This window comes from Brassica napus, chromosome C4 (genome assembly GCF_020379485.1).
Source record: "Brassica napus cultivar Da-Ae chromosome C4, Da-Ae, whole genome shotgun sequence".
Taxonomy (NCBI): domain Eukaryota; kingdom Viridiplantae; phylum Streptophyta; class Magnoliopsida; order Brassicales; family Brassicaceae; genus Brassica; species Brassica napus.
In genome coordinates this window covers 2,381,653-2,401,973 of record NC_063447.1, presented here as the reverse complement: position 1 = coordinate 2,401,973, position 20,321 = coordinate 2,381,653, and the positions used below count along the sequence as shown (strand labels likewise).

Here is a 20,321-nt window from a genome sequence, read left to right as displayed (position 1 = left end):
TTTCACAAACATCTGAACTGATGATTTGATAAAATAAAGTCGAGTAAACATTGATGACTCTAAATGTTACTTTTCTCTATGTTCTCTTATATTTAAACTGAAAATTTTAAATTGATAGTTTTTGAGACCAAAGTGTTTAAGTGCTTGAAAATAAAAATGTGAAAATTTGGTAGTGGGCGTATTGGTAAATTCTATAATATTTTACTATCATTTGGTTAGTCTTGTACATCTTATTTGGGTTTTATGTATGGAGTGGATTTGTTTAAATAATATTTTGAATGCAGATCTAATTTTGAGATCGGTTAATAATGTTTCAGATTTAAATATTTTTAAAATATGATATGATTTTTTTTTGTCAGCATATTATATGAAATTAATTAGTTGAATTATATATTTAGGTTTCAAGTATTATTTTGGTAATAATTCAGGTTTTTTTTTTGAAAAGATAATTCAGATATTTGAGTTTGATTATTTGGATATTAGATTGAATTTAATCGGATTTAGATAATATTATAACCTGAAATACTGTTATACAAAATTCATTCAGATATATTGTTATAAATTGGATTCAGTCACAAATGAGTAAAATGACTATGCTTGGCAAGTAGGCCACACTACTAAACCATTTGCGTATAATACATTTTTAGTAGTTTAGCGTTTGCTTCATGTGGTGGCTTGCCTGGTCTTACCGATTACAGCAAGAACTACTGTTCATTTGTCTCTTCGGCGATAACTAATAAGAAAGCCCCTCGACCTTCCAGCTCACGGACCATACTTCGCTTTCCAAGCTCTTTTGCATTCAAGCTTAAGCAACATCAAATCCCAACCACCGCCATTACATTCATACGCTTTCCGACAAGACACCAACCGTAGTATCTTTCTTTGTTCTGTCTGAAAAAAAAAAAATCACAAAATCTCAAAATTTGAACTCCTCCTGATTCAGACAAGGCTTAAAGTTCCTAAAGTTTCGACCTTTCTGATCCGATGTTGGTTCAAGATCGTGCGGCGAAGTCTCAGATGAGAGAGATCCGACGATTCAGCGAACCCAAAAGCCTAGACTTTTCCACTTGGGTCTCCGAGAATCTCTCCAGAATCGTCGTCATCTCTCTCTCCATCGTCACAATCTTAGCTTTCTTCTTCCTCTACAACACCACCGACACCGCTTCCCTCCTCTGTTTCCAGACCCAGTCAACTCAGTCTCTCCAGCCCCTCACTCGCCCCCAGATCAAATGGAACTCGATCCGAGTCCTCCCCGACAAGGCCTCCCCTTACTCCACCTTCGTCACCGAGAAGTGGATCGTGGTGTCGGTGACTAACTACCCCACCGAGGAGCTCAAGGGGTTGGTGAAGATCAAAGGATGGCAGGTTCTCGCGGTCGGAAACTCGATGACACCCAAGGATTGGAGTCTTAAAGGTGCGATCTTTCTATCTCTAGACGCTCAAGCTGAGCTTGGTTACCGTGTGTTGGATCACTTGCCTTATGACTCTTTCGTGAGGAAGAGCGTTGGTTACTTGTTCGCGATCCAGCACGGTGCTAACAAGATCTACGACGCGGATGATCGTGGGGAAGTGATTGGTGGTGATCTAGGCAAGTGTTTTGACGTTGAGTTAGTTAGTGAACCGATGTTACAGTATAGTCATGAGGATCCTAACAGGACTGTGGTGAATCCTTATATTCATTTTGGACAACGTTCTGTTTGGCCTAGAGGTTTGCCGTTAGAGAATGTAGGCGAGATCAATCACGAGGAGTTTTACACTGAGGTGTTCGGTGGTAAGCAGTTTATACAGCAAGGGATCTCCAACGGTTTACCTGATGTTGATTCGGTTTTTTACTTCACTAGGAAGACTACTTTAGAAGGGTTTGATGTTAAGTTCGACGAGCATGCTCCTAAAGTGGCTTTGCCTCAAGGTGTGATGTTGCCGGTTAACTCTTTCAACACTCTTTACCATTCGTCCGCGTTTTGGGGGTTGATGCTTCCCGTTTCGGTTAGTTCCATGGCTTCTGATGTGCTGAGAGGGTACTGGGGACAGAGGTTACTGTGGGAGCTTGGTGGTTACGTTGCTGTTTATCCACCTACGGCTCACCGGTTCGATAGAATCGAGGCGTATCCTTTTGCTGAGGAGAAGGATCTTCATGTCAACGTCGGTCGTTTGATCAAGTTCTTACTCGTTTGGAGATCGGAGAAGCATAGTTTGTTTGAGAAGATACTTGATCTGAGCTTTGCTATGGCTGAAGAAGGGTTTTGGACGGAACAGGATTTGAAATTCACGTCTGCTTGGCTTCAGGATTTGATCACCGTCGGGTACCAGCAGCCGAGGCTGATGTCGTTAGAGCTGGACCGTCCGCGAGCGAATATAGGTCATGGGGATAGGAAAGAGTTTGTTCCTAGGAAGCTGCCTTCGGTTCATCTCGGTGTTGAGGAGACGGGCACGGTGAGTACTGAGATAGGGAACTTGATAAGGTGGAGGAAGAACTTTGGGAACGTTGTCCTTGTTATGTTTTGTAATGGTCCTGTTGAACGCACTGCTCTTGAGTGGAGGTTGCTTTACGGTAGAGTGTTCAAGACCGTTGTGATATTGTCTTCTAGGAAGAACTCGGATCTTTATGTTGAAGAAGCCAAACTTGATCACATTTACAAGTAAGAATGTTCTTAAGATTAGTATATGTTGGTTCAAGTTCTAGCTTCTAATTAGGCTTGCGGGTTCGGTTTCCTCGGTTAGTTCGGAATTCGGTTAGTTCAGGTCGGTCGAAATCTCACCGAAGTGAACCGAAAAGAAATTTAGTTCGGTTTTCGGTTAGTTCGGCTTCAAAAATTTTACCGAAATTTTGTGGTTTCGCAGTTAGTTTGGTTAAATTTTTAGTTGAAATTGAATAAAATTTAAAAAAAATTCAGTTAGTTCGGTTCTGAATTTTTACCGAAGTTTTTTGGTTTTGCAGTTAGTTTGGTTAAATTTTTGGTTTAAATTGAATAAAAATAAAAAAAATCGGTTAATTTGGTTCACAATTTTGGTTAACCAATTACCGAACCGAAAACCGAAGTTTTTTTTAGTTGCCAAATTGAGCCGAACCTTCTAACTGAAATAACCGAAAATCTAACTTTTTGGTTCGGTTCGGTCAATAGTCGCAGGCCTACATCTAATGGTATGTTTATATGTATGTTTCAGGCATCTACCAAAGATATTCAATCGATACAGCAGCGCAGAAGGGTTCTTGTTTGTTGAAGACGACACAGTCCTCAACTACTGGAATCTACTTCAAGCTGACAAGACTAAGATTTGGACTACAGACAAGGTACGATAACATTCTCATCATATTGGAATCTACTTCTATATGGTTATCTTACAGTGACACACCTTGTTTAGGTATCCAAGTCATGGACATCAGTGAAACCGACCGGGAAGTCTGATTGGTTCTCTGTACAAGCAGAGCTAGTGAAGAGAACTGTAAGCACAATGCCGGCTCATTTCCAAGTTAACTACAAGGAAGCAGCCAAGAACAATCTCGACGCCTTAACGGTATGCAGCTCAGAGGTATTCTACGTGCCTAAACGACTTGTAACCGATTTTGTCGACCTTGTTGATCTCGTGGGAGATATGGATTTGCATTACAAAGTGGCTGTGCCGATGTTCTTCATGTCGATGGATTCGCCTCTTAACTTTGACCCGGTTCTTGGTTCAATGGTGTATAAGAAGAAGTCCTCTTCGTTTAATTCTTCTTTGAGTTTGTATTCTGCTCAAGCGCCTGCTGTTCATCCGTGGAGCATATCGAGCGAACAAGATTTTATTAAACTGGTTGGACAAATGGCTGAAGGCGACCCGTTGTTGATGGAGTTGGTATGATGGTGTAGAGGTTGCAGTAGAAACAGAGTTATACACAGATTGTGTCTTATTCTTTTTTCTTTTTGGTTCCCTTAAATTTTTTCTTCTTCTGGGGGTTGTGGAGAAAGTCTTGTAATGTTTTACTGTAAGCATACATTTTGTGAGTGTATAATGTTTCCCCCATATAAAAAACCAATCTCTTCTTCATCAACAAAGGCAAGAAAGTGGTAGTGGGAGAGAAACAAACAAAAGTCGTCGCTCTAACGACGTCGTATCATAAAAATAAGCGAAATAACGTCGTCGTATCGTGAATAATCCGAAATGACGTCGTATCATAAATAAGCGAAATAACGTCGTCGTATCGTGAATAATCCGAAATGACGTCGTATCGTAAATAGTAAGTTGAAATGACGTCGTTTCAAAGTTTATTCTTCATTTAAAACTCGAAACGCTCGCTCGCGTGGCAGAGTCAGTGACGATGGAGGAGGAGAAACGCCGTCAGATCTGCAGCAACTGCGACCGTCCAAAACCGATCTGCATCTGCCACGTCATACCATCGGAACCAATCGCGACGAGTACAGAGATACTCATCCTCCACCATCCGCACGAGTCACGCCACAAGCTCAACACCACGCCTCTCCTCGTCAAATCCCTAACCAACATCACCACAGTCCCCGGCCGCCGCCTCCGCCACTGCCACATCTCCGCCGCAGAATCCTCCCTCCCTAAACCGTCCCGCACGATCTACCTCTTCCCGTCTTCTCCTTCCTCCCCCGCCGTCACCATCTCCGACTTCAAATCCCAAAACCGGACCACCTCGGATCCTCCACCGCCGGTGAGGCTGATCGTGTTCGACGCGACGTGGAAGCACGCGAAGGAGATGGTGAAGGCTAGCGAGGAGGTTTTGAGAGAAGCGGGGGCCGTGAGGGTGTGTTTGGACGCGGGGATAGACGAGTCCGTGAGCGGGGGAAGCATCTACGATTCGGAGCTGTTTTTGAGGATGGAGCCGGTGGGTGGATGCGTGAGCACGGCGGAGGCGGTTGCACGGTGCCTGGGAGCTTTGGAGGCGGACGGCGAGGAGATAGAGAGGAGGCTGATTAGTGTGTTGAAAGAGATGGTGAGATTGCAATCTGAGTTCTTGAAGCCCATGAGACCAAGGCCCAAGTTGCTGAAGAAGAGATTACAGTATCAGCAACAAGAAGAAGAAGAATGAGTTTGGTCCTTTAGAGTAATTTTTACACTGGATTGTTGATTACATTAATCCATTGTTGTTGCATTAACTAAAAGACAACTTACATGAAAGGTTTTTTTTTTGTTCAACAAAACTCGTTACAAACTAAGTGAAGCTTAATTGTTATTACAAGTGTTTGGAAGAGTTACGATTTATATGGAATAACATGTTCTTTTTAGCAAAGATATCATTACATACATTTAGGAGACGAATGACATATATAAGTTGGAATAGAACAACATTTATAAACTGTGTGTAATCCTGTAATTCTGTTTTGAAGTTCGGTTGATCAAATAATCATTTTGATTTAGTTCGCAGAGCCCGTTTTCAAAAATGGCTGAATAAATATTTCTCTCATTTGAGCATGCCATGCGGAGAAGCTTCTGCGACATTCCTTTCAACCAGATTTATTCCTAATGTTGTTTTTTAGACACCATCCAAATCCACTCATTAGTCCATGATCAATCCAAGAAACATTGATTTGGCAAGTCGGAATTGGATGGATAGCTGGGGAAAGAGAGGTCTATGGTCTTCTTCCTGATCAGGAGACTTCACGTCTTCCTCCGCCTCTTTGACCTCAACACGTGTCCGGTTCCCGCTGGTTTTGACCCTAGTTGTGTCCGTCGGTATATATAAGAATTATCTTCTTTTTCAAAAAAAAATTATACTCCCGGAATGTTTCAGTGGCTTTAAACAGAAGCTTCTAGCCTTTATTGGTGAAAAGATGAGTAAGCCACTTAAAGGTTGGTTTGCTAAAAACACTATCTTTTGGTGGAAAAGAAATTCTTCTCTAGTCCATAGCTATGGCGTTACCTGTATATTGTCCGAGATCACTAAGGCAATGTTCTTTCATCATGCTAAAGATGCCATCACTTTTTCACCTAATAGGTTTAGGGCTGAACTTTGATGTTTGGTATGGGCTCTACGTAGCATGAAAGACCTAGGGTATCACGAAGTTGTGATTGGGTTTGACTTTAGAGAAGTTACTGAGGCAGTTAGGAGACCAAAAGACTGGCCTCGCTTTCGTATTATACTTCGAGAGATAGATGAGTTATGTAGTCTGTTTCGGTCGGTGGCTTTTGAAACAGAGTCTGTCTTCTCTAATCAGAAAGCGAGAGAGATTGCTCTGAGTGTCCTTCGTGATGGCCGGGGCGTTAGGAGGTCCATCCTGGCTGCATCAGAGAATTTAAGAGAATCTACTTTGAATTGCTCATAGATCTTTTTACGGTTGAGCCTTTTCTTTGTGTTTCTCTTTGGAGTTTTGTTTCATCTTGTTTGTGGATGATTGTTTCAGTTCATTTTCAATGAAGTCGTTACAAAAAAAATTCGTTATTATTTATATATAAAATTTTATTAATAACCCTAATTTTTAACGTTTGTTGTGAAAAACCACTTTGTAAATAATATTATAAATTATAATTTTTTTAAAAAAAGTTGAATAATTCTTTAAATAAATTATACTAGGTGGTAGCCCGCGATTTCGCGGGTATAAACATTATATAAAAATTATACATTATGTTTATAAATTTTTAATGTGAATAATAATCACAACTATTAAAAATAATTGATCAATTTTAAATAATTTGAAAATCAAAAGTTCTGGTATTATATAATTTAAGAAGAGTTTTGAGATATAGTGATATTCTATAAATTTTGAACTAACTTTCTAGAAGTCGTTTTATTACATAATTTGTGATTGGTAAAAAACAGAAGATTGATGAGAAATAAAATGTTTGTAACACTGCCTATTTTTCGCCTTATTTTGTCTATCACTTTATTTTACTTAAATGCAAAATAGTTATAAAGTTTCCATAATTTTGTCAAATCATTCTTTCTCATACATTTTTGATTTGGTGTTTAACATAAAACTCATAATTGGTTAACCAAAAACAAATTATCCTTAAATTCTCTAAAATCGACATTATCTTATCAAACTGATTCATTTGACCAAGATTTTCATTAAAATTAATTATAATTTAGATATCTTTTAAAGGTATTATTTTAATTTCTTACATTACTTTAATGCATACCTATTTTAATTAAATCTGATTAGCTAATTATATATCAAAAATAATATCTAAATCATGTGTCATTATTTTAGACATATATACTTAACATTAATGTGATATTCAATAATTTTATTACATCAAAATAATATGTTTCTATTCGAATAAATTTGTTAGAACTTTGTTATCATAAATTGTGAAAGTTTATTATACTCAAAAATACATATCATTATTTTGTAAATAATTTTTTTTCCATTCAATTTACGTTATATTTTCTAATTTTGATGCTATCTAAATTTAACTATATCTTAGAATATCTTCTGGTTTCCAATTTATCAGATCTAATTTTTTGTTCAATTATCAATTTCAGAGGAGAAGTTATATCAATCTTCTCTAGGGCCTTCGTGATATGCCATACAGCAACCTCAGTAGACTCCATTTTATACGGGATTGCACAGTTCTCGTACTCCCATATAACAGGATGTTCTTCTTGTTGATACCCAATAATGGGACTCAGGTTTCTATCACCACCACCACCACGGAGACGGAGAAGCAACTGAATAGTTAATTCATTCTGAATGTCGTAATCAGATACTAGGCGACTGTCTTGGAGTTTCTTTCCGAAAAAATTCAGCCGTTGATGTTGCTGGGGGATTCATTCATTCTCTTCCATCATTGTCTTGACACTCTTGATAGTGTTGGATGATACAAGCTTCATGCTTATTGTCTTTCCTGTGAGCCCAATATGAGATCGTATCAATCTTCCCCCATGAAAAACAAGCTTGTCCTCAAGGTTGAAGAAACCATAACAAGCTCTTAATCGGAACCAACAACAACAGACCCCTTCTCGATACAGCTGAGGTGGCCTTTGTGAATGGTATATTTCTTGAGTGAACAAGTTATGTCTCACATGGACTCATGATTTATCAAAAGCACATGAACACCGACTATTCTTTTTCTCTATGTAGAGTACACTGAGCTGATCAGCTGATAGAAATTTTTTGGTTAGGTTACAAGAAAAAAACTAGTACTAGTACTTCTACTTCTACATCAATAGCTGACTAGATAGATTATGTAATAATAACTTGAAAAGAAAACATGGGACATGGGACCTTCCACGTGAGGTGATAAACTGAGGCAAGTTCGTCGTGGACCATTTTGCGATGATATAACTTTGGGACACTTCTTTAATTGCACAATCACATGACATGTTTTCGGCTTTTTGATCCTCGATGTTATAATATATGCCTAACTCCTAAAGCACGTAATATTCTATTATCAAAAACAAAACCGTATTCTATAGATTGGTAGTCCATTTTTTGTGGTCCATCCATATTCAATTTGGAAGGAGATCAAACTTAGTCAATGTCATTTTTGTATGATGAGTCATTTCGTTGGTATATGGGTTCAACACAAACGACCTAATCCCATTACAGAACGAATAATAAAACGAGTCTGCATGGGGTAAATTTTCAACTGCTGACTTGATGACTACATGCAATCCATATATCTAAATCGAAACTCTCTTATATTCTCTTTGTACTGGTTTCTTGACATGTATTTATATTTTTGTACAAATCGTATAACACATGCATTCGTTATACTCGTTTTTTTTAAATAAAAATTCGTTACACTCTTTTTCTCAAAAAAAAAAATCGTTATACTCGTTGTCGACATCTTAAGTTGGTTGGTTGGTTGAAATTGTCAAATTTTGTTTTCCTCATACTTTTCTTTTGATGGAGTGACCTTTAATCCTAATTTTTATACAGTCTTGATGGTGATGAAACGTTTACTTTACTTAGTTTACATATCTTTGGTTTTGTGAAATTGACCCGGCAACACACAAAGATAATTTTAATCTTAAGTATCGTAACTTTTATTTACATATCTCTGGCTTTTGCTTCTAATAGATTATATATAAGTTTGTAGATAATCAAATGGATTTGAACAAGTAGATGTTGGAAAGGAACCAACGAGTGGATAATACTATTGTCAAATTCTAGAGTTTACGGGATTTTGTTTTCTCTAATTTTCCACCATCATATACCACATTTTACTATGGATATTTGCATGATGAGAACATCAGCTCTTCAATAATTACGTTTTGTAAGAACAAGCATAGTTTTAAAAAAGATGGGGATTTCTTAAAGAAAAAAAAGAAACAAAAATGTATTTGTATGTATTGTAATTTAAAGTATTCTCTAAAGTATAAACTTCAAAAAAATCAGATTACTTAATTAATATTTTTTAGTTGAGTAGTTTATGTATTTAACTTGATTAAAATAGATGAGCAACAAAACATAAAATACAAAAAACATTGATAATAGCTGATTCTAAAAATCTCTTTTTCAAAAGATCACAATTATTATGATTATATATTCCAAAGTACATTTCGCATATACCAAAAACATGAGAAAAAGAAGTAAGAGAGAACAAAAGGAGTACGATCCATGTTCATGGTCCATACCTCTGCTAAAAGTAGAAAATAAGGCTGTTCTATATTTATATCAGGATTATTGTATTATTAATTATGATCGTATTCTTTTATTATATCAATCGTGCAAATTCACATGCTACAACAAGACACCCTGTCATGCTGCAATGGTGAAATGATGAGACCAATCTCTCCATCAACAACATATACATGATATATCTTATTTATTCTCATAAGATTTTTTCTTTTTCCAACATTCTATGATATACTGATGTTCTAAAACTCCTTCTTGATGGTGTCTAGACGTCATATATGTGGCAAATTGACTATTAACGAAACAATTTTTTTAAAAAGATATATTTTTAAAAAAAAAATCAGTATAAACGCCATCTAGACAGTAATCCTTTTTGAATCATATAATTACCATTTGACGATTTTTTGAACAATATAATACTTAGGCCTAATAATACTCATTTAAATAGTGTTTAATTAAAAAATCTATCCAATCTTAACCTACATAGCCATGTATTAAAGGCCAATCCCAAGATATACACCTTCCGTTTCATTATAAGTGTCACTTACACATTTTTCACACATATTAAGAAAATGATTAAAATGTATTTATATTTTTATTAATTACGTCTAATTGACCAATAATATTTGAGATAAATAAGTTTGCTTAATAGATCAATACATTTTACAATTAATATTCAGCTAAAAAAAAAATTGCATTGAAAATCTAAAACGATATTTTTTATGTAATAAAAAAAAAGAAGCTAAAATGATACTCTTTAAAAACAGAGGGAATATAAAATTTAAAACATCTTAAGATAAATTCTAATTTTTTTTACAATATAAAATCTACAAGACATAAATATATTAACTCTTTAAATTTAGGAGTAAGACTAATGTTTAATTACTAATCCACCAATAGTATTTACTAAAAGATTTTTTTACCAGTTTAGAAATAAACATTAATGAAAATAGCTCCAAATAAGTCTATATACTCTCCCCAAAATTGAAAACATGGGTTAAATTCGGGTTTAATGTTTTAATTTGTGTCTTTGTGTGATATAAAATGAGAAAAAAAATGAAAAGCCAACATTGGTCGGTGTAATAACGACCGGATCTTATTCCTCTGCCTTAAATTTGACAGTCTCTTAACGTCTTTTCTCAAACCTCTCGTCTTCTCCTCCTTCTTTCTTCTTCTTCTTCGCCTCGTCGTCGGCAATATTATTCATCTCTCTCTCTACTGTAAATCTACGAGACAAAAACGTTCGGAAAAGAATTAAAAAAGGTAATAACACAGCTCACACATAATACACTTTCCAAATAATAATTCATTTCCCTTTCCTTTTCTTCTTCTTCTTCTTCTTCTTCTGTCTAATTCATTTTTTTCTTGTTCTGTTCTTCCTTTTATTTTTTGAAGCGCCGGTTCTCCTTCATCTCTTAGTGCCTGCCACACACAGATCTCTCTACAGGTACCGTCTTTCAATCCCGATCCATGTTTGACTAATGCGGATCATTTGAATCTTCGTCCCACGCTCTGTTTTTTTTTTGTGCCTTTGATTCTCGATCTGCTCAAATCGTTTCAAATTTTCTCTTCTGCATATCTAATTACGTAAAGTCTCGATTTTTCTTTGTGGGTATTATGAATCAACCTCTGTAAATCGCCAAAGTTTCGTTTTTTTTCTTTTTAAATCTATGATCGAGTTTTTTGATAATTTTCACTGATGATCGATCTATGCTAGACTTTTTACCCTTATTTAATGAATTAAACTTTTATTTAATGAATGTTGAGTGATGAGATACGCTTATTATTCACCATCCACATTTATATTGAGCCAATGACTTTGGTTGATGATCAGCTTCATTTTGCGTATGTAGATTTTGAGCGTTGTACGACATGTCTGGGTCAACGAAAGTACTGGATCCTGCCTTTCAAGGAGCTGGACAGAAACCGTATTTGCTTCTCTTCTATTGATTTTAATATTAGTATTAGATTCTGAATGTTTGCCACTGTATGAGGATGATGTTGAACACTTTTAAACATTTCTTTTTTTAATCTAGAGGAACTGAAATATGGAGAATCGAGAATTTTGAGGCTGTTCCAGTGCCAAAGTCTGAGCATGGGAAGTTCTATATGGGAGACACTTACATTGTCTTGCAGGTTTGTAATCTCTTCTTGACAAAACCAGAGTAACTATGATTGAGAAATGTGCTGTCCTTTTTGTTATATTCATTCAATCACTTTGTGTTATGTTTCAGACCACACAGAACAAAGGAGGTGCTTATCTGTTTGATATTCATTTCTGGATTGGGAAAGACACTAGTCAGGTACCTTTTGTTCAAGACTCTTGTTGTTTTTGGTTGATGTTGGTTATTAACTAACTTGTGGGTTGATGGATTCAGGATGAAGCTGGAACAGCAGCTGTTAAGACAGTTGAACTCGACGCGGTTCTCGGAGGCCGAGCTGTCCAACACAGGGAGATTCAAGGTCACGAGTCTGACAAATTCTTGTCTTACTTCAAGCCATGTATTATACCTTTAGAAGGTGGTGTTGCCTCTGGCTTCAAAACACCTGAAGAAGAGGTGTTCGAAACAAGGTTATACACCTGCAAAGGCAAACGTGCAATCCGTTTGAAGCAGGTTTAAAAACTAGTTCACTCTCTTTTGCATCACAAATACATTTACTTTTTTTTTTACCTTATGTTCTTTGTCTTTGTGTTTGTAGGTTCCTTTTGCCCGCTCATCGCTGAATCATGATGATGTGTTTATCTTGGATACCAAGGAAAAGATCTACCAGTTCAACGGTGCTAATTCAAACATCCAGGAGAGAGCCAAAGCTTTGGAAGTTGTTCAGTATTTGAAAGACAAGTATCATGAAGGAACTTGTGATGTTGCTATTGTTGGTAAGCTGCATTGCATCTTCTTCCTTTGTTTCCCCTTGATGTTGCTATCTAAAATAACTAATATATTAAAGTTATATGAATCCCATTCAGATATTTAATCAGTTTTGGTTCGGGTTCGGTACTACTTTTTGGATTAGATTCATTTCGGTTTTTCGGATCCGGATATTTTGCCCGGCCTATCGAAACTTAATGTTTATTTTATCTCATTGCTTAACAGATGATGGTAAGTTAGATACAGAATCAGATTCTGGTGAGTTTTGGGTCCTCTTTGGTGGTTTTGCTCCAATAGGAAGGAAAGTTGCTAATGATGATGATACTATCCCTGAGTCAACTCCACCTAAGCTTTACAGGTACTTATATCTTTTGCACTAGTGTCTATATTATGATAGATGTATTTGTCATGTTGTTACTCTTTTTTGTTTAGCATCATTGATGGTCAGATGGAAGCTATAGACGGTGATCTAACCAAATCTATGCTGGAGAACACTAAGTGTTACCTCTTGGACTGTGGTGCTGAGGTTTTTATCTGGGTTGGCCGAGTAACTCAAGTGGATGAGAGGAAAGCTGCTAGTCAATCTGTTGAGGTAAAAAAAAAAAGTGGAACATAATCATAATCTAATCTCAATCATGGCTTCTCACTTCTTTTTACCTTTCATCTCCAGGACTATCTTGCTAGTGAAAACAGGCCAAAGGCGACACGTGTCACACGTGTCATCCAAGGCTATGAGTCTCACTCTTTCAAGTCTAACTTTGACTCTTGGCCATCTGGCTCAGCCGCTCCTAGTAATGAAGAAGGACGAGGAAAAGTCGCTGGTAAAAATAAAACACTCTTCAAACTGAAAATTATTAAATAAAAACATTCAGACCTGACTTACTTATTGGTGAACTGCATTGCTTCTCTAGCATTGTTGAAGCAACAAGGTGTTGGGCTCAAGGGGATTGCGAAAAGTGCACCAGTGAATGAGGATATTCCACCTCTTCTTGAAGCTGGTGGAAAGTTGGAGGTCTGTTTTTGTCTTCTTGTCATTTTATTGTACGCATTCTTCTGTGTATTAACTCCATTTTTGATATTTTGTATTATGCTTATGTATTAGGTTTGGTATGTTAATGGCAAAGCCAAGACTCCGTTAGCTAAAGAAGATATTGGGAAGCTCTATTCTGGGGACTGCTATTTGGTCCTTTATACTTATCACTCTGGTGATAGGAAAGACGAGTTTTTCTTGTGCTGCTGGTTTGGAAAGAATAGTACTCAGGTAACTTAATGTACATCATGGCAGAAATATACAAAGCCAATGTTTATACTTCTATATATTGGATAAATTATCAGAATTAGATATACAAGACAGAAATTAGACAAATTTGGAGATTTGTACTAACATTATTACGTAATTTAACAGATTTAGATCGATTCTAACCAATTTAAATCGATTTAGAATGGTTTAAATTAATTTAGAATGGTTTAAACCGATTCGAGTCTTTTATATCGGATTTAAGAAAATCATTTCGGCTAGGACTGATTTAGAATCATGGTTTGGCATGTCTAAGTTTCTTTGTACTACATATGAGTACTGAGAGTAACCATTAAATTCTGCAGTTTTGCCTCAAAAGTTATTGGTTCCTGGTGTTAGTAGTTGTAGTGTTATCTCAGCTCTATGAACATAATGTTATTTGGCTTCTCCCTTATCCAGGAAGACCAAGAAACAGCACTTAGACTGGCGAGTACAATGTCAAACTCGTTGAAGGGAAGACCTGTGCAGGTACAATGTTTATTATTACTAACATTAATGATGATTATTACTAGAAAGATAGATAAATGACTGGTTCTTCTTGCAGGGACGTATCTACGAAGGTAAAGAGCCTCCACAGTTTGTTGCTCTGTTCCAGCCTATGATTATCCTAAAGGTAATTTGTAATGATGTTTACAAGATGATGAATGTCTAGGAAGAGAAAACACAGTGATTAATATGATTTGAGTGGAGTTTTAGGGTGGTTTGAGCTCTGGGTACAAGAACATGGTGGAAGAGAAAGGTTCAGCAGATGAAACCTACACACCAGACCTGATTGCACTGATTCAAGTATCTGGAACTGGAGTTCACAATCATAAGGCACTTCAAGTTGAACCGGTAACTTGAACTATATTCTTTTTCTAAGTTCTGTATTAACGCTTTAACTAATAATTTTGTTTTTGTGATACTTAATTTAGGTGGCAACATCTTTAAACTCTTATGAGTGCTTCCTACTGCAATCTGGTACTTCCATGTTCCTATGGCATGGAAACCAAAGTGCGCATGAACTGCTGGAACTGGCTGCTAAAGTTGCTGAGATCTTGAAGGTTAGTTTCATATCTTATTGTGGCCTCTATAGTTTTTTAATATATTAATCTTCTTCTCGTTTTGGTAAGCCAGCCTGGGATGACTCTTAAGCATGCCAAAGAAGGAACAGAGAGCTCAACCTTTTGGTTTGCACTTGGAGGAAAGCAGAACTTCACCAGCAAGAAGGCAGCATCTGAGACTGTCAGAGATCCTCACTTATACTCGTTTTCTATCAACAGAGGTAAAAATATAAATTAGGATGAAGATAGTTGTGATCTTTATTTTCACATTTCTGTATTCTAATTCTTTTCTTTAAAATGTGTCTGCATGTATCCCCCACAGGAAAGTTTCAGGTGAGTTATTAACGAAACTACACAACTTTCTTGATTCGAGATGTATATATTTTTTTATAACGAGATGATATCTGCAACAGGTTGAAGAGATCTACAACTTTGCTCAAGATGACCTCTTGACTGAGGATATATATTTGCTTGACACTCATGCTGAAGTTTTTGTCTGGGTTGGTCAATGTGTTGACCCCAAGGAGAAGCAAACTGTGTTTGAGATTGGCCAAGTAACTCTAACTCCTCCTTATCAACTTTGCTTCTCTCTGTCTCTCCTTTTTAGTACTGTTTGCTCAATGCTATATTTTATGTGTAGAAATACGTTGAACGTGCTGGATCCTTGGAAGGCTTGTCTCCTAAAGTTCCACTATACAAAGTCACCGAAGGGAACGAACCATGCTTCTTCACCACTTACTTTTCTTGGGACTCCACTAAAGCTATTGTAAGTTTAGTGTGATGAAGAGTGATTTGAGTAACTCTGATTTGTTCCTAGTGGCTTTTAGTTTACATTTTGCTCTTCTTCTCTCCTGTGACGTTAGGTTCAAGGAAACTCATTTCAGAAGAAAGCAGCCTTGTTATTTGGCACTCACCACGTTGTGGAGGTACTAGACTTTTTGCTTTTACTATTTCTCTGGTGCTTAAGGCAATGGAAAAGCGCTCTTGTTGCTTGCTCTGGCTTCTTGGTCATGATATGTTTTATTCTTGTGTTGTTGCAGGATAAGTCTAGCGGTGGGAACCAAGGACTAAGGCAAAGAGCTGAAGCACTAGCTGCCTTAAACTCTGCATTTAATTCTTCTGGTAGCAAGCCATCATATTCGGTAAATGTCTATCTAAAGATATTAGCATTTCAGTCTTGTACAAAGCAATCTATGACCATTTAGCTGATGAAGCATCTATCTGGTTAGAATCTAGACACAGTTCTAAACATTTAAGCCAAAAGACCCGTTTTAGATCTTACTAAATCTAGACAATGAGTTACAAGGCTGTTGGGGTCTAGACTAAGCTCTGCTTGAACACAACAATGAGGTTCATATTTGCCTGTTTTAGTCAAGCACTCAAGCCTAACTCGTCACAGAGTAATTTTAAGAACGTTTAGCTTTGATAAGTGAACTTATATAGTAATCCGTTTTAACTGCAGAGCCAGGACAGATCAAGCGGAAGTCAAGAGGGCCCAAGACAAAGAGCTGAAGCTTTAGCCGCCTTGACATCAGCGTTCAATTCTTCTGGACCATCATCTAAATCTCCTCCACCACCGAGGCCAGCGGGAACGAGTCAGGCTTCACAGAGAGCTGCAGCAGTGGCTGCTCTCTCGCAAGTCCTCGTTGCTGAGAATCCGAAATCAACTGATACCTCTCCTACAAGAAGATCCACTAGCTCCAACCCAGCAGATGAGAGTAAGTTTCTCTCCTTTCTTTCACGTTTTTAAAAACTCGATAACACAATTGACTAATCTATCTTCATCCACAGATGAAGAAGCAGATGCTTCAGAAGAAGCTGGTGATGAAACCAAGGTAGAAGAGGAAGTTTCACCTGCAGTAGAAGAGCCAGAAGCAAAGCAGGAGGAAACAGAGGAGCAAGATGATTCTGTTATAGACGCAAGTGGTGCAACTTTCACTTATGAACAGCTGAGAGCTAAATCTGAAAACCCTGTGACTGGAATCGATTTCAAGCAAAGAGAGGTGAGCTGGTTATATAGTTAGTATTATTATAAGCTGAATAACTCTCTTGTCTCCGAACTTACCGTTTTTTTTTTATCATTGCTGTGATCAAAGGCTTATCTATCTGAGGAAGAGTTCCAGAGTGTGTTTGGGATGGAGAAAGAAGCATTCAACAACTTACCTCGTTGGAAGCAAGATCTGCTCAAGAGGAAATTCGACTTGTTCTAGAGACACTCCTACACCAATGCAAAAGAAAAAAAACATCTCAAAGATCCTTTATTACACTCTCCTGAAATTCAGTTTATTACTGAATGGTTTTTTTTATGTGGTCAGTCAATTTGTTGTTGGTTGTTTGAAGAGTGTTTTTTTATTTGTTTCTCTTCAATATTATTTACTTTTGACTCATTTTACTTCTCTGTCATGTGGGTTTGGTTTTGGACTTGGTTCTTGATATTTTCTTACAGAACAATGAGGTGTCTTAATGGCAGATCATATATTGTTTTACCCGGGACAGATTTGTGACTGTGGGATATATCTTTTGATTTGGATATTCCATTGCTGGGATTATTTAAGAACATGTTTATTTGATGATGAAGCTTTGTACATGTTTAAAAGTGGTTTGGTTTGTGTATTATACATAGTTAGCTATGAATTTTCTTTTCTTTTGAAAAAAGGTTTCAATTTACTATGCTTTTTTATTTACCATATACGAATCTTCATACTTACTGATTTACGTTTTGCATGTGCATTACTATATACCAACGTAACTGTTGTAATCTGTCTTAGAGTTTTTTATGATTTTAGTTAGCAATTTTTTTTTTAATTTAGCAATTCCTTCATGGCCTTGTCTTCCTTTTTTTTTGTGTGTTAACTTTCCTTTATCGTGTAGAGAACAATTTATGTACATCCACATCAGTTTTTACTATGTAATCCTTTGCCCTTTATTCAAAAAATATATATATTTAACCGATGTAAAAAGAAGTAGTATTAAACCTTTTTTATCAAAACTAAAAATAACATTTGAAAAGAAACTTTAAAAAAAATGTAATCAGGGTTTATTAAGCAAGAAATAACAAGACTTATAAGAAAGAAACAGAAATAATTAGAAATATTATTCCTTTGAAAAAACCACTGAAAATAGTACACATTCCAGTGAATCAGATCTAAACCTAATTTTAATTATTTTGTTCCAAAGTAAAGTAATTGATAGTATTCAGATATTCACATCTGGACAATAAAACTTTGATCAAGAGTAATAGCTTTTGATTTTAGTTTCCATAATCTTCTCTGTAATGAACATTCCTAAATCACTCAGGAGGATATAAAGATGATTGTTGGATTAGTCTATTTATTATCACGTCAGAGAAATGAATACAATACTTCAGGTTTGGGTCCTTGCCCTTCATGTTTTATGTATTGTTGTACTTTTTTTTGACATCATGTATTGTTGTACTAAATAACTTAATGTTTTTTTTTTTTTTTTTTTGATAATCCAGGGGTTTCCCGTTTCACGGGTCATTCTCCTGGGCCCGGTCAGGCAGCGGTCCACTTCACCTGGGAGGGCTTTACCTGGGCTGTATCGAACCCAATACCGCTTTGGTGTCCAGAAGAGGCAGGGTAGTTTCCGCATGGGGGGGAATCGAACCCGGATGGTGGTTGCCACCACAGGCCCGTCCTGCCACTTGGACTACCTCGTCTGGAGAAAATAACTTAATGTTGCACATTATCATTCAAATCAATTTTTGCATTGACACGAAAATATCTTCTTCTTTTTTTCAATAGCTGTTTCATTTTTCTTTTCGTAACTGGTATTACACATGTTATCTAATTCAAGCATATAAGAAAAAATAACTTTCAAGTTTCTTGATGAAATGATTAACAATCATCGTCATCATCATAATCATGACCACCATAATCTTCACCACCTATTGTATCCAAAATATCTCTAGCTGAGGACGCACCCGACCCGGTGAGCCGGTCTAGCTGATCATCAACCCACCAATCTGTTGACTTTAACTTTTGGCGACCCTTGGATGTGTCAGCAGACTTCATAGCCGGCGACACATGGCAATTGGTATACTTGGAACGCTCATTTTTTCCTGTAAATTTAGAATGCTTGGTAGGTTTTGATGGCACTTTGGTAGATTCTCCTGAACCCGGTGGCGAATCAAGCCGGTTCACGAATTGGTTGGAGGGTCTTGGACTAAATCCTGGCGGATGAATCATCCCGGTCCGAACGAAGCCGTGTTGACGACCTTCCTTTTTCATTTTTGCTTATTTTGCTTTGAGACGTTGATGAATTGTAAAAGTACCAATGCATGTGTGGGTATATTTATAGAGGGACATATAATTGAGGATTATACCAAATATGTTTGGGACACAAGAAAATGCGAATAGTCAAATGCACTTGTTCGCCAAGAAATTAGTATTATATTCTTCTTTTTTCTCCACATTATCTGATAATTTAAAAGTCTTTTTTTTTTTGGTTATCTTTCTAAAGATGTCCACATCATGTTTTCTGTTCTATCCTAAAGCTCCAAATTTTGTTTCATTTACTGTCAAACACGTTTCGCAACATACTAAACCCCCAGCTAGAACTTTAGCCCCAAGAAACAAAGATCTAAGAAAGAAAGAACCCAATCAAAAGTTCTATGGTAACAAAAGAGATAATGAGGTCGAAAGTTATGGACATAGCAATCAGAAAGAAGGAAAACAAGGTTTACATCTTTGGTATGATGCAATATGATACTGAAAAACATTGTTCATCTTGGAGATTTTGGACCTCATTTTGTTTATAAGTGGCTGGTTTATGTAAACATGATACTGAAAAACATTATTATTCATCGTGAAAATGGTCAGTAAACTCTAAAAAGAAGATGTACATCTATCGTTTGATGCAACAACAATATCCATATTGTGGAGATTTTGGAACACATTCTCCTCCAATATACTTCTTCTTGTGCTTTCCCGTCTTTAGACACTTAACGAAGCATTCATGAGTTCCGGACTTTCCCACCTTACAAAAATCATCATAAATGCATTCTCCATATTTGGTTGTCTTACTCACTGCACATATAAACACAACTAAGGTTAAGGCAATAATCATATAGACCATGTCCATATAATATTTATTTTCTTTTGGTAAACTAAGGGGGTTATTCGTTTAAGAATTTTTATAGAATTATAAAATTTTAAGAATTCATGGTTATTGGTTTATGGATTTTAAAAATCTTTCCAAAATCCATTGTTATTGGTTTAAAAACTTCTAAATTCTATTCAAATCCTTTGTTATTCAAAAAGTTTAGTTTTTATTGATTTTGCTATTCTATTAAATTCTATGGTTATTGGGAACTAAATTCTTTATATTTTTACTCATAAGCTAGACTTTGAAAATAGCATGTCTACTCATAAGATTTCTGAAATCTGTGTACTAATAAATACATTCCCACACTTTATGATATTTTTTTTGTTTGACATGTGATTTTCAGAAGATCTTTTTGTCGGTAAGTTTCGTATTTGGTGTTTTCTAACATAATTTTTCGTTTGTATGAGTGGTGTCTCAAAAAAAATGTCAATGAAAACAAGACTGTTAAAAATATGTCATC

General features: G+C 36.4%; 4 protein-coding genes across 4 annotated transcripts; 3 read left to right on the top strand and 1 right to left on the bottom strand.

Annotated features, from left to right (window-relative positions):
* The first annotated feature begins 598 nt into the window (after nt 1-598).
* On the top strand, nt 599-4,026 carry BNAC04G02130D (probable glycosyltransferase STELLO1). The gene is made up of 3 exons (XM_013836785.3): nt 599-2,639; nt 3,166-3,292; nt 3,364-4,026. Exons 1-3 carry the CDS (start codon nt 985-987, stop codon nt 3,838-3,840), a joined length of 2,259 nt encoding a protein of 752 aa, XP_013692239.1. The 5' UTR covers nt 599-984; the 3' UTR covers nt 3,841-4,026.
* Nucleotides 4,027-4,194: 168 nt separating this feature from the next.
* On the top strand, nt 4,195-5,233 carry LOC106396404 (tRNA-uridine aminocarboxypropyltransferase 2). Its single transcript, XM_013836786.3, has one exon. It carries the CDS (start codon nt 4,298-4,300, stop codon nt 5,030-5,032), a length of 735 nt encoding a protein of 244 aa, XP_013692240.1. The 5' UTR covers nt 4,195-4,297; the 3' UTR covers nt 5,033-5,233.
* A 5,351-nt stretch (nt 5,234-10,584) lies between these two features.
* Nucleotides 10,585-17,307, top strand: LOC106396172 (villin-2). Its single transcript, XM_013836495.3, has 25 exons — nt 10,585-10,787; nt 10,920-10,971; nt 11,378-11,452; nt 11,561-11,660; nt 11,759-11,827; nt 11,903-12,139; nt 12,225-12,402; nt 12,620-12,752; nt 12,827-12,986; nt 13,065-13,215; nt 13,306-13,406; nt 13,497-13,655; nt 14,091-14,159; nt 14,236-14,304; nt 14,388-14,525; nt 14,606-14,734; nt 14,808-14,955; nt 15,057-15,067; nt 15,148-15,288; nt 15,375-15,500; nt 15,598-15,660; nt 15,775-15,876; nt 16,197-16,452; nt 16,526-16,737; nt 16,831-17,307. Exons 3-25 carry the CDS (start codon nt 11,397-11,399, stop codon nt 16,942-16,944), a joined length of 2,922 nt encoding a protein of 973 aa, XP_013691949.1. The 5' UTR covers nt 10,585-10,787; nt 10,920-10,971; nt 11,378-11,396; the 3' UTR covers nt 16,945-17,307.
* Nucleotides 17,025-19,108, bottom strand: BNAC04G02100D. The gene has a single exon (XM_048756530.1). The coding sequence runs from the start codon at nt 18,982-18,984 to the stop codon at nt 18,592-18,594; it is 393 nt and encodes a 130-aa protein (XP_048612487.1). The 5' UTR covers nt 18,985-19,108; the 3' UTR covers nt 17,025-18,591.
* Between the last annotated feature and the right edge of the window lie 1,213 nt (nt 19,109-20,321).

Excerpts from the sequence above, each read along its gene's own strand:
- BNAC04G02130D (XM_013836785.3), top strand. The coding sequence starts at position 985 with ATGTTGGTTCAAGATCGTGCGGCGAAGTCTCAGATGAGAGAGATCCGA. Across the intron at positions 2,640-3,165 it reads AAACTTGATCACATTTACAA|GCATCTACCAAAGATATTCA; the intron begins GTAAGAATGTTC and ends TGTATGTTTCAG. Across the intron at positions 3,293-3,363 it reads AGATTTGGACTACAGACAAG|GTATCCAAGTCATGGACATC; the intron begins GTACGATAACAT and ends CACCTTGTTTAG.
- LOC106396404 (XM_013836786.3), top strand. The coding sequence starts at position 4,298 with ATGGAGGAGGAGAAACGCCGTCAGATCTGCAGCAACTGCGACCGTCCA.
- LOC106396172 (XM_013836495.3), top strand. The coding sequence starts at position 11,397 with ATGTCTGGGTCAACGAAAGTACTGGATCCTGCCTTTCAAGGAGCTGGA. Across the intron at positions 11,453-11,560 it reads CAAGGAGCTGGACAGAAACC|AGGAACTGAAATATGGAGAA; the intron begins GTATTTGCTTCT and ends TTTTTAATCTAG. Across the intron at positions 12,987-13,064 it reads CTGCTAGTCAATCTGTTGAG|GACTATCTTGCTAGTGAAAA; the intron begins GTAAAAAAAAAA and ends TTTCATCTCCAG.
- BNAC04G02100D (XM_048756530.1), bottom strand. The coding sequence starts at position 18,984 with ATGAAAAAGGAAGGTCGTCAACACGGCTTCGTTCGGACCGGGATGATT.